Below are 19,819 nucleotides of genomic sequence, written 5' to 3' on the forward strand. Positions count from 1 at the left end.
CAGCCTGATCCCAAAGACCTCGAAATGGTCAAATGTTCTTCACAGAACCATCAATGCCAATAAAAAAACTTTATTTTTTAAAAGAGTGTACATTTTACAAGAACATGTCATGTTTAATTCAATGTGTTACTTGCCATATCTTTGTAATTATTGCTGAAATTTACAAGCAATATCTGAGTGAATTTTTGTGAAAGTAAAAAAAAAAGTCAGTGTAGTTTTCAACTTTCATCTTTAAAGGTCAAGAACATTCGAATTATATCTATTTTTTTTAATAATGCCAAGGTATCAAACATATAACTAGGCCTACATAGCAAAAAAGTAATAATTACATAAATGATAAAGAAAGCAAAGCATCTCATATATACATACACATGGTTTATAGCCTATATACACAAAACAATTCGAATTATTATGACATGGCCCTTGAAGTTGTATGACACCATGCACGTAAGTTCCCAAAAGAGGTCCCTTGGCCCCTCCCACATTGTATACGACTCCTCCCATCTATCCGGAAGCCCCTCCCTCTCATCCTCCCCCAAATTCCCGCCACTCCCTCTCACATAGAATCTATTAAGTGGCAAATATTCAGGTCAGAAAATGGCGACGGCGGGGAGCCGGACGTCGTCGTTAGGCGGATTATTGGACCCCAGTAGCGGCTCAGGCACCGGGACCGGAGCCCAGGACAGTCCCAGTGGCTCCAGCGGGACCAGTGTGTCGACCAGCAGCGGGAAGGCGAAGAGGAGCGCGGGCGAGAGCTCTCAGTGGAGGCGCAAGGTGAGGAGTGTGGATCTGGATAAATGCGAGAGCGGCTCGGTCCAGTCCGCATTACTGCAGCACAGCCTCGGCGACAGAACCAGCTCTCATCTGGGTGATACTAATGGTGCTCAGGAGTGGATGAGGAGCTCTTTAAAGAGTCCGAGCTCCGCGGATCATGGAGCGGCTTCTGCTGCGGTGGACGTGAACGCTTCACACAACAACAGGTAAAAATAACTGCGAAACTACTTCAGGCAAACGGGCTTCCGTTCTTCGTGCATTTGGGGAAACGTTACAAACTTGAATTATTAGCGATATACATGAGCTTCTCTCTGGCAGAGCTCCTCCGGTGTGGATATGGGTCAAGTATTAAGGATATAGATGTTGCAAAATGTGATACAAACTTTATGCAAGTGACACTCATAATGCAAGTGTTTTTAAAAAGTCGGTTCCACTTTATTTTAATGTGTCCCTGTTACAGTGTAATTATGCATTTTAGTACCGAGGAATAATAATTAACTAAATGTACTTTTAGGGTTAGGATTGGGGTTAGTTGCATCATGTAATTATGTATCATTTATAGTTATTGCTACAGTAACATGTAAGGTGTAACAAGGACACTGTAAAATAGTGTTACTAAAAATTCTTAAGACACTTAAAAAGATATTCATACGGTTGATTTGTTTTTGCTTCTACTGAATTAACGCCTTAGAAGTGCAAGCTAAACTAAATAAATTCTAATCACAAGTTATGTAAATTATAATTACATACTCGAAATAGTTATTTAGAAAACAATAACTGGAAAAAAACATGCGTTTAGTATGTTTTCCCCTTTGATTTGAACGCATTTCTCAGTTGTTCTCCTGTATGACATTTGTTATGATATTTTGTGTTTCTGATGTTGTATATTTTCAGTTCATATTTGAGTGTGGTGTTGAAAACAGAGTCTTTAGGTTAGACCTTTAAAGGATTTTACAGAGGAGATTTTGGATATCTTCATATATTCCTTAAATCAGAATATACTGTCAAAACCCAGAAAAATGTCCTCATATTTTTGGGTATAAAATGCATAGGCTAAAGTATAAAATCAGGCAAATGGTCGCCTATATGAACAAATTCCTCTGTAAAATACCTCCAGAATATGAATAAAACTGTAAAGTTTGGTGTTTGTTAGAGCTGCTGAAGTGGAGATATCTGAGAGAATGCCTTTAAAGATATGTGTTTGTAATTTGACACAAATAGGTAGTGTAATAAAATAATTGTTTATTATTGTTGAGTTCATATTTGAGTGTGGTGTTGAAAACGTTGTGCTCCTCGGCTGAGTGTGTGATGATGACGATGTGTGAATATTATGGTGTGAGAAAGTTCAGCGTCGGCTGGTTGAATGGCAGTTGTTTTCAGAAGGAAGACTGCGAGCGCAGTATTTGATGCAATATGAGCTGCAGGCTTTGAGACTGTGAAGATAATGAGAGATGAATGGAGCTGAAACCTAAAGAATCTGCTGGAAAAAACCTGCATGCCTGTGAGAGCTCTGCTTTCCCCGAGAATAGTTGAGTTAATGCACACACAGAGGACGTACGTGGGATTTTGTTTCATGTTTCACAAGCATTATTATTATTTTCTTCTTCATAAATAACTAGGCATGACGCATGTTCGTGTATCCAGATTCTTCAGCATATTAATTTTGAGATTGATAATGAAACCCATATATCACAGTGTGTGCCTTTCAGACTATAGATATTTTTCAGGTTAGTTGTCTTTCGTTGAGTGTTTATGAGCCATTCAGGGATTCTGTGAGTTTTACGTCATTGAGCTTATTCATTTCCCGCCGTTCCCCCTCAGGTGCGAACCGGAGCGTCACGCGTCGTGTGTGTTTCATGTGTGCTTGTTAATGGAGTGAAGGTTACAGGCAGAAACAGTCCTGATGGCCACAGCAGGTGTTGAGCAGGTGTTGAGCAGGTGTTGAGCAGATGTTCTCCTGCTTGACTAAGACGCCTCATCCTCTCAAACTGGTTTTGTTAAGAGATCAAAGTAGTTTTCTTTCAGCGTCTCTTGAGCTGTTAAAGGAACAGCTGAAACAGCGGAGAAGTGTGCAGTCTAGGGGTGTAACGAGACCCTCATGTCACGATTCGACACAGATCACGACACTGAACTCACGATACGATATTATTGCGATACTCCAAGACATATGATAAAAGGTTCACAACAAAAAATGTACTGTTGATTAAAATGCTAAATTTGGTGTTACATTGAGTGTGTAAATGAACAGTCTTGGACTTGGTGCTGAAACCCAAAGCTCAGGACAATCGAGACACCAGAATAACAATATTCATGATTCTGGAGCTGAACATACAGAATTATTTTAGACGAATATACTTGCACTCTTTCACTGACTAGATATATTTATAATAATGTAGGTCACTTTTACTGGTAACATCAGACATACTGGCATTATCAGGACACACAGATATTCCCCCATTGCATTATTACACATTATATTCAACGTAGTAGTTTAATGTAGAACTGACACTAAAACTCTGTAAACTTGAATTTTTTTCTCACACCGTAATTTTTATTTTGGGGGAACTATCCACAATACATATTGTTGCATTTTTGTATTGCGATATATTGTGACACAATGTATTGTTACACCCCTAGTGCAGTCTCTCTGTGCCACTATCGGCACCAAATGAAATGAAAAAAGATTCTCGAACTGGTTTTCCAAACCCTCTCCCAGTCTTGAACTGAATGCTTCTGCCTCTCGCTCTCGGTCGAGCTGATGTTGTGTCTGGCTGGTTGGGATTCTCAAACAAACTGAGTAATGTTTTGCTTGTTTTCAGAGTCGCAGTGTTTTGACTTTTCACGGGAATCCGCCTGGCTGACTTAGTGGGACAGGTGAAAGTATTTATAAATACTTGGAAAAAAGTGACATATTTCACCTTGAATATTTTGGGTCCAGGGCTTGACATTAACACCCGCCAACCCTCCAAATGCGGGTCCATAAAATACAAAGACTAATATTGGCTTGACACCTGTTTAGCTCACAGAGAAAGCCTTAAAGTGCCCCTGTGGTCAATCATTTTATCCCTTAAAACTCCTCTTTCATTACGAAAATGACATATTTAAAAACGTTTTTTCCTTGAAAATTCTTCATGCCTTAAAATATCCTGAATGTAACTCGACACCCTTGCCTCATTTAGTATGCGCGGTTCTATGAATATGCAAATGAGCCCCGCCTCCACTCACTCACTCACTCAGCTCAGAGATCCACACGTTGATCTGATTGGTTACAAGGTAGTTTGTGACGTCAGAAACACCAGCGATTTCAAAGCGTGTGTTTGAGACTGTCTTTGGTTCACTGCAGTTTTAAGGAGGAAATACTCAGCAATGCTGTCGACTTATGAATTTACACATGCTTTGTCTTAAAACACATTAATAACACCACATAGACATAATAAACAATATTAAAAGCTGGATTTTCACCACAGAGGGACTTTAAAAGCTTGTTCAGACTATGATATCGGCACGATTTTCGCTCGATATGTTTGGCGGAGGCCGTCATGGTGATTCCTAAACGACAATGGTTGTCGGGACGCTGAATCTGTCGGATTATCTCGTATAGTGTGTCATAATGGATGACTTCACCACGTCCAACTGTCACATCTGTGACCAATAGGAGCACAGAAGCTCTTCCGTACGCGGCTTTCAGACGTGCTGAGACGAGAGAGAGGCGATGGTGTTGGTGCTGCGGGGTGGGATTATGCAATGGAGGAAAGTTTAGTGCAGCAATGGCAACAATACCTCTTCCTTCAATCCAGGAACATGTCCACTGTTGGGGTCTTCTTTCTTTTGGGGCTTTTCTGATGACAAGACGGCAAGTACAAAACCCGACGCTTCGTTTACGCTAGTTCTGCCTTTTTGGTGACATCAAGCACATCGTTAAAGACCGCAAGCAATAATTGGTCGGGGAGCAACGTGTAGTCATGTTTCTTGTACATGACAGACAAGAATTAGCTGAGGAGTCAAAATCGCTTAATCTGACGCAGTGACACTAGTAACAGACAGAAATGTTGTATAGTCTGAACCCAGCATTAGGTAACGTCACTTTGTGATTTGTTTACATTGTTTCTGCGAACTTTGCTGCTTTTAAACGAGTCTTTGGCTAATGCTTGTTTGAGATGATTTCCAAAATTGTTCTTTTTTAAGTCAAGACACCCTCTGTGAATTAGCTTATAAAATATGCATACAAATAATTATCAACATACTTCCCCATTTGATTGATTACATTAAGAATTGCAAACAAGTTTTCTGAAATGTTAGGTGTAAATATGATAATGAGAACTGCGTGTGTGTGTGTGTATATATATATATATATATATATCTCGAGTTCTCAAAATGGGTTATGTCCATATATATATTAGTGTTCTCAAATTAGTCCATGTCCATATATATAATAGTGCATGAAATAAATGTTTAGCCTGTGGTGTCTTGCTGCCCTGAGCAGAAGTTTTGGATGTGATCTATTATAGTAGTCATTTGCTCTGTGGTTTGTGAATGTGGACTGAATTGCTTAATATATCTTCGCAGATCTGCCATTGGAGCTTGGCATTGTGAAAGAGCTGTGTGGTTTTTCCATCATTGTCCGGTGGGCTCCTGTGTGAGTGTGACACAGTTGGTGTGCTCCCATTGGGTGTTCCCAGCCCACAGAATCGTAATTAATTTGTTTGCGTTTCTAGCGGATGTGGCGGGGTTTGCCCGTTCTCGTTACGCATAGATGGCTGGTCCAATGCTGGAGAAGATACTACCCCCAGAAAAGAAAATGACACAGGCCTTTCATCTGATAAAACGATAGCATGAGGTTAAATGTGTTTATGTCAGGATCAAGAAAGAGCAAACAGCGTTTGAGGATCTTATTGTGAAATATTGTGTATGCTAGGGCTTAATTGATTAATTTAGATCTATATCAGGTTCAGTAAATGGCAAAATTTCTCAAGGAAAAAACCCTCAATACGGTAAACAATTCAGGGAGTGAGTTAGTACTACATTAATGTAATACTAACGATTAAAATGAACTGATTTGTATTCAAACACTTATCCTAAATTACACTCAAGGCAGTGTTTATACAGTTATAATACTAACTTTAATTACATAATTATGTTTCTACTCATTCGTTTTTTTTAAATCTAAACCGTGGCTGTCGTAACTTGTTTTCATGACAGATTTATTCTTAATTAAAGCCTATAGAAGAACAGGTTAAGTGAAATTATAATGAATATGCCAGTGCATATATTTAGCAGAAGTTTTCTTGAGCTATGGGCATTGAATAGCTTTTCTGAGATAAATGTATACGTTACATGACATGTTTACAAGTTGTTGAAACACTGATTGAGAAATGACATGAGTCATTATGCGGATTTCGGTAAGCTGTATCTGTCAACACTCCTCCTGATCATGTTCATTCATGTTATGCTGTAACTAGTAGGGGTGCACGATTCAGAAAATGTCACGATTCGATTCGATATCGATTTTTAGGCTCAAGATTCGATTCAAAAAAGATTCTCGATTCAAAAAAACGATTCACAGTATGTAAATGACATTTACAAATTTAAAAAAAATAATTAAAACAGTTGTATGTTAAGAATTGTAAACTAATATAACTTAAAAACATACAAGTAAGTAGCAAATAATAAAGAGGAGCATAGAAACATAACAAACAAACAAATAGTGTTTTCAGTTGCCTATTTAAGATTATAAACGTTTTCCATTCAAGAACTGTGAGTGATTTTTCTTCATCTTTACTGTTGTTTTTTACTATGACTTCATAGACTGCGGGAGATCTGCATTCACGCACGGATCTCTTTTGAAATACAAGAAGTAAAGTGGTTTGTCCTGTCCGTTTAATCCCTTAAGACATAACTGGCTGTGTTTACGTTAATTTTGCACAAGTATATTAAACCACTTACACGGAGTCGCACAGCCTCAGTCTACACAAACAAAGCGCGCGTCAGCATTTGAAACTGAAAGCAGCCTCTGTTAGTGAGGTTCATATTTTATACAAGTCCACTGCATTCCAAACCACATAAATGATGACTTCGTAGAGCATTTGTAAGGAAAATACCGAAAGGCGAGACAGCACGCTTCAAGTGTAACGTGACATCAAACAAAGCGCGCGTCTCTCACAGCGCATCCTGTGCAATGAAGCCTGTGAATGTCCTTGTGATTCGCTTCAACCTTTCCGAACTTATGAAAGGTTATTTTACGGAAAGTTTGATTGGTGTATGTATATGTGTGTGTGAGGAATTGGAAGAAAGCAGATTACGGGTGTTTCTAAAGCAAACTCGGCGTCATCGCATATCTGGTTAAAAACTAAGCTCAGAATCGATCCAGAATCGTTGGAGAGAGAATCGCGATGGATCGATTGATCGATTTTTTTCTCCCACCCCTAGTAACTAGTAAAACTGAAGAGATGATCGGTTCATGTGCCGCTTGAATTGAGGCGCTACAGCGATCCGTCAAACCACATTAAAGATTGCCAAAACGGTGTTTATTGTTTGAATTTTGTAATAAAATTGACCGAATTTGAGATCTGAGACTTTGTTTCATATAAAAAGTAGGCTTGCTGCGGTAACACCGTGTTCGGCCGTAGGCTACACCGATTACACTACTTGCCCACCGCGGCACAGCCTCCACTGTCGTTTAGTTCTTTATAGAAATAAAAACCTTTTAGGTTGAAGTGGACAAGATGCTACAGTTATAAAGTGAAAGCGTGTGCTCTGCTTCATACGGCACGAGCTGCAGAGTCGCACTGATCACGTGACTGACGAGACGATGGCGGAGGATTCGCTTCCCAACAGATCCTGAGCTTCATCAGCAGAAATATCGGAAATATATGGATTCAGGATCCTGAAGATGTTTCCAAGTCTCCATTGTTAATTAAAAAATGTCACTTTAGCACTAGCCATAGTGGCATGGACTGGTTTAGAGAAATTATTGGAGTAGCGAGAGAGGCCAGGACAATTGTGTGAAATTGCTTTTATATACAAAGTTAATATTGAGTAACTTACATTTTACACACAAATATTGCTAATTACTTTGTCAGCTTTTACTTTGTAAAACATACAGAACAACCTTACAGTTTAAAAAGGTTAAATCCAAGATTTCTAGTGAATTAGCATAAACGCACTGCTCCTTTTAACATGTACTGACAAACACAATAATAACATTGGTAGTAAAGAGAACTGCAAATTCTCACATTTTAGTTTGAAAATTATTTTAATCTTGAATTATCATCAGCTCTTGAGGATTAAATTTAAAACCCTCTATTTTGAATTAACAAACGATTGAGTTTGTGAAACATATCTTGAATATTCACACTGTTCTCTGTAGTTTTCTTAGCAGGTGAAATAAATATTGTGTGATTGTGCAGCACACGTCCTGGTTTTGTGAAGTATCTAATGTTTCATTGATGCCCCATAAAGAGCATGCGAGTAATCTCTCAAACGGACCTTTCCAGGCCGGCCCTCGAGTAGCATGACAACATCTGGAGCCAAACCGGCTCCTCAAACGTTTGCTCTCAAACACGGTCCTAAATGCTATTGTTCCTGTTGGGAATGTGCCCTCGACAGGCTCACGCTTGTAAGAAGACTCCCAGAAACTCATGAGGTCCTCTGGAGCTTCATCGTGACAGATATAGCCTCCCCGTGGGAGACGGCGAAGGGCTAAAATAAAGATCTGGGGTGTATGTTCATCTGTGGTGTCCTGAACGTGCGCTGAGGGACTGACTCGCTGGCGTTTGAGTGTGAAATGTGACACTTCTTAAAACGGCAGTCTTGCGCTTCAGCTATAGAGGATACATTTAGCTTTCTCGTAGTATTTTCTGTCCTAGCGCATGCTTTTCTGTCAGAGTAAAAGCCTGTTCACATCACACCTAATGCAGATATTCTGTGCCAGGAAACGTTCGGGTAGAAAGAAACAGAGTGTGTGTGTGTGTGTGTGTGTGTGTGTGTGTGTGTGTGTGTGTGTGTGTGTGAAATGCTACTCATTCTGGTAATACTACAGATTCATATATTATACATACACACACACACATATACACACACACACATATATATATATGTATACACTCACCTAAAGGATTATTAGGAACACCTGTTAAATTTCTCATTAATGCAATTATCTAATCAACCAATCACATGGCAGTTGCTTCAATGCATTTAGGGGTGTGGTCCTGGTCAAGACAATCTCCTGAACTCCAAACTGAATGTCAGAATGGGAAAGAAAGGTGATTTAAGCAATTTTGAGCGTGGCATGGTTGTTGGTGCCAGACGGGCCGGTCTGAGTATTTCGCAATCTGCTCAGTTACTGGGATTTTCACGCACAACCATTTCTAGGGTTTACAAAGAATGGTGTGAAAAGGGAAAAACATCCAGTATGCGGCAGTCCTGTGGGCGAAAATGCCTTGTTGATGCTAGAGGTCAGAGGAGAATGGGCCGACTGATTCAAGCTGATAGAAGAGCAACTTTGACTGAAATAACCACTCGTTACAACCGAGGTATGCAGCAAAGCATTTGTGAAGCCACAACACGCACAACCTTGAGGCGGATGGGCTACAACAGCAGAAGACCCCACCGGGTACCATTCATCTCCACTACAAATAGGAAAAAGAGGCTACAATTTGCACGAGCTCACCAAAATTGGACAGTTGAAGACTGGAAAAATGTTGCCTGGTCTGATGAGTCTCGATTTCTGTTGAGACATTCAGATGGTAGAGTCAGAATTTGGCGTAAACAGAATGAGAACATGGATCCATCATGCCTTGTTACCACTGTGCAGGCTGGTGGTGGTGGTGTAATGGTGTGGGCAGGGTCCGAAATTAACTTTTTGGCTCACCTGCCACGGGGACTGGTAGATGAAAAAATCCACCAGCCAAGCATATTTTTTACCGGCCAAAATAATAAACAGCCTTTTTTTTTTGTCACATTGTCACATTCATTTCAGTACATTTAATTGAGATAATAAGGTATTATGTTGAATATAAACGTAAAAAAATTGTCCAGAGCAAAATTTGAAATGTATAATAAAAAAAAATCTATATATTGATCAAAATGAGAGAAATATATGAAATATTACTATCATTGGGGTGAAATAAAAAAAAAAATTGTCAGTTTTGTTACCTGACTCATGTGGAAGGGAAGGCAGAACGTAGCCTACTCGGTTACTTGCGTAACCTCGGTTCCCTGAGAGATAAGGGAACGAGTATTGCGTTGCAAACGCTATGAGAAAACTCCTTTTCGTGAGAAAAAACAGCCATGGTGTGTAAAGCAGAAGCAGCCTGGCCAGCGGCGGAGTATGCACGATCCGCGAGTGCTGAAGACGTTCTGCGCGGCTTAGATGGGTGTGCGGCCTTTGCTCTCCGCTTCTTCCAGTGGCGGGAGCTTCACATATCCTTTTTCCTCAGCGCCGTCAACAGATGAGAGCGCGTGCGCGCTGAATATTTCATATTTTGGTATGAACATTCACCCGCCAATGTGGCGGATAGCCTTTTGAGATTTACTCGCCAAACGGAAAATCTACCCGCATTTGGCGCTTGGCGGGTGTTAATTTCGGACCCTGGGTGTGGGGGATGTTTTCTTGGCACACTTTAGGCTCCTTAGTGCCAATTGGGCATCGTTTAAATGCCACGGCCTACCTGAGCATTGTTTCTGACCATGTCCATCCCTTTATGACCACCATGTACCCATCCTCTGATGGCTACTTCCAGCAGGATAATGCACCATGTCACAAAGCTCGAATCATTTCAAATTGGTTTCTTGAACATGACAATGAGTTCACTGAACTAAAATGGCCCCCACAGTCACCAGATCTCAACCCAATAGAGCATCTTTGGGATGTGGTGGAACGGGAGCTTCGTGCCCTGGATGTGCATCCCACAAATCTCCATCAACTGCAAGATGCTATCCTATCAATATGGGCCAACATTTCTAAAGAATGCTTTCAGCACCTTGTTGAATCAATGCCACATAGAATTAAGGCAGTTCTGAAGGCGAAAGGGGGTCAAACACAGTATTAGTATGGTGTTCCTAATAATCCTTTAGGTGAGTGTGTGTATATATATATATATATATATATGTGGTAATGTTCACTTTTACAGCTTAAAAAACATATTTGTTGTTCTTATGAGGATCTTGCTGTTGTATTTTAATTGCTCAGACTGAATCATGCTGACTGCGACCTCTCACTGTTTGTGTTTGCCAGTCATCTGAAAGCCAGATGAAGATGAGTTTGTTGACCACATATTTCACAGGAATGAATTTGCTCTTCATAACAATATTCATGTAACGTGTGACCTTTCAAATGCAATTCGTCTTGCATTTTTATCTTGAATTTGGCATGAATAGACCTCAGTGCTGGAAGTGTCTCTTGTGGCACTCTTAGCTCACTGTCTCCTTGATGAATTGCCTGTTTTGTAGCATAAGCCTTTAAATAATAAAGAAAATAAGTGGATGATGAAATATTTAAAAACAGTATTACTAGAATTTCTGAAAGTGAACAATATCATATTGAAAAAAGTCTGACTGTCTGAATGATGTTTTTAAGCAGCGGTGTAAAACGACAAACATGCTCAAACTTAAACATGACATCTTTAGTTGAGTGTCATAATGTAACAAAACAAAGTATATGTTGCAAATACTATTACTAGCATCAAAGTACATTAAATACAACTAAAAAAAACAAGCTAGTTTACTTAGGCTAATTTAGTTTGTTGTCGTCTGGTCTACGATGCTAAAAGCAAGAGTGTGTAGCTGTGCACTAAATGAACTGAGCCGCTTCTCAACAACCTTTGTTCAGCTAGTCTGTAATTTCCCTCCTAAACATTTTAATTTTAAGAGCTAGTGGCTCCCTTGTCATTTTATTTTTCAGGCTGGATTTTAAAGTATTAAAATAACTTTTAGCCCTAATATACATATTTGCGATATTTAGATATTTATGTGGGTGCAGCCCAAACTATGATTGATTTGTGAACAAATGAACGTCAGTTGAGCAGTTGTTGAGTTAGTATTGTATATATCTGTATCTGGCCATAAAATGCATTTAAAAATTGCCGTATGTCTTGCATCCCCAGTCATTTTGAGTATTTAGTTGACATCTGTGTAGTAGCTGCACTATTTTGGATACACTGAGAATCACGATTTTATTGTTAGTTTCAAACAGAGATCATGATTTTCCCGTGATACTGAAGAGACAACTAAACAAAATAACATCTAATTTACTAGAGGTTCTGACAAAAATGTTAATTGCAGCAGTCTATTTAATTTGAATGAATTATAAAAAAAAATCTGTTTGAAAAAATTATTCAATGACTCATTCGTTTAAAAACACTGGATGATTCAGTGTTTTTGAAAAAATCTCTTGAATGAATGATTCAATGACAAAAACATTTTAATAGAGCTGTCGCGATAACCGCAATATTGCAGAACCGCATTACTGACTGGCCAACCGCAGAGGAACGGCGATATTCGTGTTTTCTTTTTTTCATAAGGCTATACCCTTCTTGTTTTGAACTTCGTGCGTGTGTATTGAATGTAAAATAAGTTAATAATGATAACAAGGCTGTTTATCATGGTGATTTGTACAGAGGATTTGCACTTAAGCCTAAACAGACAGTGAATGAGAGATCGACTGAGCACGTGCGATGACCTGCGTCTGTCTTTGAGGCCAAGTCATATATAGCCGTGTCCAAGGAAAGCGAAATATTTGTTGTATCACCCTTTTAACCTTTAAGGGTATTTAGCATGAATGGCATCAGCGCTGGTCAGCACAGCGCGAGGAAGCTGTGGGGAAAATAAATTAGCGAGTCACGCATTGAATCAGTGCCATTGGTCTCTATTAGTGAAGCTTCAGCTTCAGCGTGACCAGCAATGCGTCACATGGGTAAGCTGAGCCTTGAAAAGTGGAGCTCAAAGTTAAGGATAATTAACACCTTGTTTCATTACATCTATCTTTTATTGAATCAGCGTAACGATGTCATGATACAATCATTATTTGAAGCATCAAGTTACTTTCAAAAGGTGATTTACTGTATTAAATACCCCTGCAGGTGTCTTTGAGTCATTACTTTAAAAGTTGTAGCAACAACATCATGGCATGCAAATTATTACTTGAACCTCTTTGAATGTCATTGCAATTTCTCTGCATTCCAAGGACCAATTTTCATGTAGTTTTCATGCAATCTGCAGGCCGGTAGAGCAGTGCCGAGTCTCTGAGGCTGGTCTCTGTGGAGTGTTTTAGCATGTTTTGTCTAATGAGCGGAGGCCTCTCCATGGTCACCAGGAACTGCATATTTAAAGCCCAGGGTTAGCTGAATGATCACGCCTGGACGCCGGACACAAAGGCCCGGATATTTCTATACCCATTAGGCCCTGTCCGCAGGCACAGGGGTCCCCCCCTCTCAGGTTTTGTTTAGTTAACAGCAGGACGAGGCAAGCTAGAGATTACATGTGAAAAGTAAACACATGGGAGCATGACTAATAAGACCCAGATTACTGGTTAAAACAACAGGTCTTGTGGCAGGCCGAGGCTAGACACCCACGTATGAGCAAACTCCCTGTGAAACAAACGATATGTCTTGGAAACCATGTCTGAATGCAGTGTGTGTTCATATTCAGAGGTTTGGGAAGTCAGACTAATCTAACTCTCTTCAAAATGCTGGGTTGTTGGCATTAATGCTGGGCATGGTTGTGGCCAAGAGAATCACATGAAGGGATTGGAAAGCCACTGCTCCCCCATGTTTGCAGAGATGGCTTACTAAGATGGTCTCTGTCTTAAACCTTGGAAAAAATAGGGTTTAACGAAGCAAAGTCTCAAGGTCTGGGGTCCCTTCCTCCAATAGTAGAACTTAAAGATTTTATCGCATCTGCTACTGATTTTTTTATTTTTTTGTGTGCTGATTTTGATCCCCCTCTTTACGTGATTTCAACTTTGGGTCAAATATGGACAAACCCAGCCGTTGGGTTACATTTTTAAATTGCATTTTTAACCCAACCTTTTGGTTTGTCCATATTTGACCCAAAATTGGGTTGAAACAACCCAGCATTTTTTCGAGTGAAAGCCGTCCTCTCTGGATTGGAGCGTGTTGATTGTTGTACACGGTCCATGTCCAATAAGAGCTGTTGACACACTGTGTGTTGTAACGGCATGGGAAAGGGCCATCGATTTTCCCAGCGTCTCGTTGGCCTCCGGGGACCATCAGCGGGAAACTTGATCCCGCCTGTAAATTGGGAGTGACTGTCAGTTGATTGGCGCTGTTGGACGGGCACTGAATCCATGGGCTTAGAAGGCGACACAAAGAGAAGCATTGTGAAAGCCAGCGCTGTTGTCATAATGAGGAGGATCCCAGCTCCGGCTCCGGCACTGAAGGGGCCAAAATAGGAAATGGCCAAGTGTCCCTTCTTGACCACCGCGCATCCCTCGGGCCTTCCCGTGCCTCTCACTTAGCTAAAGTAAAGTTCAGATCGAGTAATGCTAACACGTCCATCCGGGCAGCTGTCTCGGGCCGCGCGTCCCCCGGGACTTTCTTCCGCCTTTGTCTTTTGTTTTACTCTGTTCTTTTGAGGTTGGATTTAATCTCAATTGACCTTTTTCCTGAGTCTCTGCCCTTGTTTGGTGGAGAGCGTGCAGAGACTTAATTTCCTATTATCACTGTAAAGCTGCTTTGAAACAATCCGTATTGTTAAAAGCACTATAGAAATGAAGGTGACTTGACTTAATGAAGCTTTTATTTATATAGTGAGTCTGGAGAGGCTTTTTCCTACAGGAGATGGACTGTAGTAGTTGGTCTTTGGCACAGTGAGCATTAAGTAAGGATCCTCATGACTCCGACATGAACTGTAATCTGACCTCTCACCCACCAGGCCCACACCCAGACACTTCATTAGGGACTGGATTAAATCGTAAGAACTAATGTGTCTCTCTGTTCTTGTTTTTTATTTATTTTTGTATTATGCGCTCACACCCCTTCTTTAGAAGTGCATGTGAGTGTACTGGGGTGTAACGATAGCCTCATGTCACGATTTGATACTGATCACGATGTGATATTATTGCGATACTCCAAGACATGTGATAACAATAAATGCACTGTTGATCAAAATGCTAAATTTGGTGTAGCATTGAGTGTGTAAATGAACAGGCTTGGACTTGGTGCTGAAACCCAAAGCTCAGGACAATAGAGACACCAGAATAACAATATTCATGATTCTGGAGCTGAACATACAGGATTATTTTAGATTAATATGCTTGAACTCTTTCACTGACTAGATATATTTATAATAATGTAGGTCACTTTTACTGGTTGCATAAGACCCACAGATATTCCCCCATTGCATTATTATACATAACATTTAACATTATATATAGTAGTTTAATGTAGAACTGACACTAAAACTCTGAAAGCTTGAATTTTTTTCTCACACTGTCATTTTCATTTTGGGGGAACTACACACAATACATGTTGTTGCATTTTTGTGTTGCGATATATTGTGACATGATATATTGTTACACCCCTAGAGTATACTTCTGGAAATATATGGCCCTATATATGTGTTCTATGTAAATAAGTGTAATAAAACCTCATTATAGGGTTGCACGATTTACAGAAAAGAACTGCAAATTGTTGTTTAAAAAGATTTAAATAATTTGGCCAAAATTGTGTAATTATATATCAATATGGATACATAAAATTATTAATAATAATAGTGATGAACTGTAAAATAAAGCATTAAAGAAAATAATTTATTCTACAATACAACTTTAAAATTGCAATGCTAAGATTTAATTCTTAATTTCGTAATTTTCAAACGTTAAACCTTTATTTATTTGTTTTTAGATAAGCGCTTCTCATTACAAGCTTTGAAGATGGTTAGTGCATTTTGTGTTTCCAAATGCGTAAATAAGTGACCCATCCCTGCAGTTTCACTGAGACACGGCTAACGGCTCATGAGCGGCTCGCACACGCGTGTGGAAGAACAGAGCTGTGCTTCACTCTGAAACACGCAGCGCACATTCAATCAAATCACAACCTTTGTGTTTTGATATTGCCGTATTTAAATTTTGGTTTAATTTACACTAATAGTGCAGCCCAAAGTCTTATAATTGGACCTAAAACCATTTAAATCTTAAAAAGCCCAAATGTGCTTAGATGCGCGTCAACTGATTAATCTAACCTAAAATTAACCTAGCAAGCAAAGGAGATTGTTTTAACCTTGCTGTATTTGACTATTTGTATAAAGGTGCAAAGTCCCTCTGTGGTGAAAACCGAGTTTTTAATGTTGTTTATATGTCTATGTGGTGTTTTTAATATGCTTTAAGACAAAGCATGTGTAAAGTCATAAGTCGACAGCATTGCTGAGTATTTTCTCCTTAAAACTGCAGTGAACCAAAGACAGTCTCAAAAACACGCTTTGAAATCGCTGGTGTTTCTGACGTCACAAACTACCTTGTAACCAACATTAGGAAACTGTTTTAGTGTCGAGAGGAGAACTTAGTGGAGCTTCCTGATGCCGTGATCGGCTGGAGACACACACACACACACACACACACACACACACACACACACACACACACACACACACACACACACACACTCTGGCTGGCTGAAGTCCAGCAATAGAAGAATACAATAAGAAAATACAGGCAGAGGACGGTGTCTCTGTAGACACAAGCGATCTCATGTCACTCTAGTGGATGTGTTTCTAGTGGATCACGAGAAATGATTGAGAGGGATTTTGTTTGAGTCTATACTTGAATTTTTCTTGGGAAAGTCTGTGTAGTGCACCTTTCAGTTCATTGATGCTAAATGTCATTTTTATTACAAAAAGCTCAATGTTTTCTGCAATTTATTTGCACTGTTACTGCATGATTTCCTCCCTACTGCAAGAAGAGTAACTTTCCTTCGAGTCAAACCGTGATTTAACATTATTTGATGGGAAGTCAAGTAAATAATCTTATTCCAGTTTCTCAGTTGTTAAATGGATAGCAGTGTTGACTGCATTCGTAAGTCTGAACCTTTAACTCTCTTACTCAACAAATATTGTTTGTGTAATAGAAACCATGACAACAGATAATAACAAAGTGAGCCCTCTTTTGAAACATGAAATATTGCTGTCCGGATATGTTGTTTTAGTTTTGGTGCAAACCTTACAAATGTGGATTCATAAATGATGCCGTTTTTCCATGGTATGATTGACTTTTTAATGCAATTTGACAGATTCCACTTTGTCTTTGGAAGAAGGACTTCTGGTCTCTATAACCTGTGCTGTGCTGATAATGAACCAGCAAACACGTGTTGGATTGTTGTGGTCGCATGGATTTAAGATTACTCTTAGCTTTATGCCAAATAAGAAACTGATCTGCGTTTCATTGTTTTCCTTTGTGGGAGAACTAGATGTAGCATGTATGGGAGATCAGGGCTCCTAAAATAGTCGCATTTGCAACCGAAAATATAAATTTGCATGTGATTATATGAGATTGCCACTGGTGACGATATGAATGTAGGTTAGGATTTAGTCATTCGCATGTGGATAAACCACAACAGGGAAACACGTCAGCTGCGTGGACGATTCACACACTCTCAAGATCTTTTGGCTGTTTTCTGTTGATGTGTGAACTTCACATTATTTATAACAACTTACTGAAAGGTATCGTCTCATGTAATCAATCAATCAGTGTTTTAACCACCGGAAGACGTCAATAAAACAGCTTTTAGACAGTGTCACGTAACGTCACATTCACCTCAAGTAAAGCCATTCAATGACCATAAACTTTAGTTGGCTAGAGAAATAACTGTAGAGAGGAGCATTTTGCCAAATATATTACATATTTATTATATGAATAATTGAGGCATTGAGGAGGCCAAACTACACTCAATGTCCAGTGATGCTGGCATTATTATGGTCTGTGACACTGGCTCAGCTTCTGTGAAGAACACATCAGTTCCTCAGTTCCCGGGACATCCACGAGCCGGATGAAGAGCTGAGGCTGCTGATGTACATGTGAAGGAGGACTGGAATCAAGCGCTTAATAAATGTAAAACATGTTTATTTATATGTGGCACCTAAAAAAAATAAAGATTTTTTTCCTTATAGAAGCCAATGGCTCCTTACTTGATTTTTTTTTTTCAAGTACGCCTGTTAATAAATAATGTACGCACTGTTTAGTTTGTTATTGGTCTTGTGTACCATAAATCATACTTTAGAAATGGCACCATTAAACCTTAATGCAATTTTTGTTTTTACTGAGCGCTATCCCCTGAAATCCTAAAAATGATCCGAATGTCATCAGACGTGAAATATGTTTGGACTCTGTGGCCTAGAGAGTGTTCAATCTCGACCGCCGCGCTAAACGGCTCTGGAGGGTTTAGGCGAAATATCATTTCTTTTTTTTTCTTTATATATATCAGTAATTTAGTTGTAAGTTTCTAGAAAGTTTCACGTTGTCAGCATCATTGACTGACACATTTATTAACGAGGATGTTGACTCTAAAGTTACTTTTTACCTGAATGTGAAACGGACCCGAAGGCAATGTTTAACGTGTGTGTGTGTGTGTGTGTGTGTGTGTGTGTGTGTGTGTGTGTGTGTGTGTGTGTGTGTGTGAGTGCTGCTGAAACCAGCGCACATGACATCATGTGGTCACAACGTCAAATCTGCACTCATCATCATCATCATCATCATCATCATCATGGACTGGACTGGGATTTCCATTCTATATGTGTGATTGATTTAACATGTTTGAGAAAATGCCATTAGTCAATGTATGATGCAATACTCTTGCCAAAGTGTCTCTCTGTGAGCTTTGCTCACCCCAAACAGGCCTGACTACTTCTTAAAATACCCGTTTCAAATAAAGCTGAGGGCGTTTGCGAGCTGGAAGTCTCATGGGTGGATGATGGGTCATTCTGCTTTAGAAATGTGTTTTTGTCAGCGGTATTTATATGTCAGTCGTTGGGGTTTCTGCTCAAAAGGTCAAATATCCTGTGACAACTTTTAATGTTTAACCTCAAGATAGTCAATGATTCAGCGTGAAGTGTTCTTCTGTGATGTTAATACACTGACTGGTAGAAATGTGTCCTTTTATGTTAGTGGATCATAGTCTTGTTTAATACAGCTAATGCTAACAGGCCTGAATGGAAAGTTCTGCTTTTATAGCGTGTCCAGTGTGTGTGTGTGTGTGTGTGTGTGCAGTTACGCTCCTCACTCCTTCACCTGTGTGTTTCATGAGCTCTGGGTTCATCCTCGGCCCTGCGCTCCAGTTCCAGCGCTCCCGTCAGAGATCGCGGCTCAACCGGCCTGACATTAGAGGGGTGTGTGTGTGTGAGAGAGTAGAGGGGGAGGAACACAAGTGTCATGATGGGGGTGCAGGAATGTGATCAGAAACGCTGTTAGTAGCTGTCCTGCGCACCGAACACACAGCACAGCTCTCGTTTGCTAGCGCACGTGTTCAGGGGCCGATGATGTGCTCTTGTAGAGTGTGTGTGTGTGTGTGTGTGTGTGTGTGGGGTTAGAGCAGGGGGCCGGTGGGCAGATTGTGGGGTCGTGCTGCTCCAGTTGGGATGTGTGTGTGTGTGTGTGTGTGTGTGTGTGGCGTCTGCTGGGAGGAATTTCCCTGCATTCCTGGTACATGCCAGAGCAATGTGCAGATTGAAGGATATAAAAACACAGGGAAATGCACGACTTGGCTATGCTGTGCATGAGAAAAAGGGTGAAAATGTCAACTTTACAAAAAAAGGGAGAAAAAAAAAAAAAGAGTAGAGTAGTGAAAATAGTGAGAAAAAGAAAGTGTAAATAAAACAGCTTAGTCCACTGACTGAAAGCAACAAGACTGTTTAAATATCTAAGTGTAGCTCCCAATGAAATTATTATTATTATTATTTTTCAATTACAATTTTTTCCTCAGTTTTCATTACATTTGAGTGGTTAAATTAAATTTTAGTAATCCAAAAAAAAAATCTTTAAATCTTGAATACAAGAGCCCTATGAAATCTTTTATTTACCCCAAATTCTTTTTTTATTTTT

The 19,819-nt window shown here is 39.7% G+C and overlaps 1 protein-coding gene across 1 annotated transcript in view; it reads left to right on the forward strand.

Moving 5' to 3' along the window:
• Positions 1 to 550: 550 nt before the first annotated feature.
• Positions 551 to 19,819, forward strand: part of map3k1 (mitogen-activated protein kinase kinase kinase 1, E3 ubiquitin protein ligase) — a 67,546-nt gene continuing 48,277 nt past the window's right edge. The window contains exon 1 of the mRNA XM_079862157.1: positions 551 to 980. Within this exon, the coding sequence (XP_079718283.1) occupies positions 598 to 980 (383 nt within the window). The 5' untranslated portion in view covers positions 551 to 597. The remainder of the gene's footprint in view (positions 981 to 19,819) is intronic.

The sequence above is a fragment of the Squalius cephalus genome, assembly GCF_949319135.1.
Source record: "Squalius cephalus genome assembly, chromosome: 24".
Lineage (NCBI taxonomy): Eukaryota > Metazoa > Chordata > Actinopteri > Cypriniformes > Leuciscidae > Squalius > Squalius cephalus.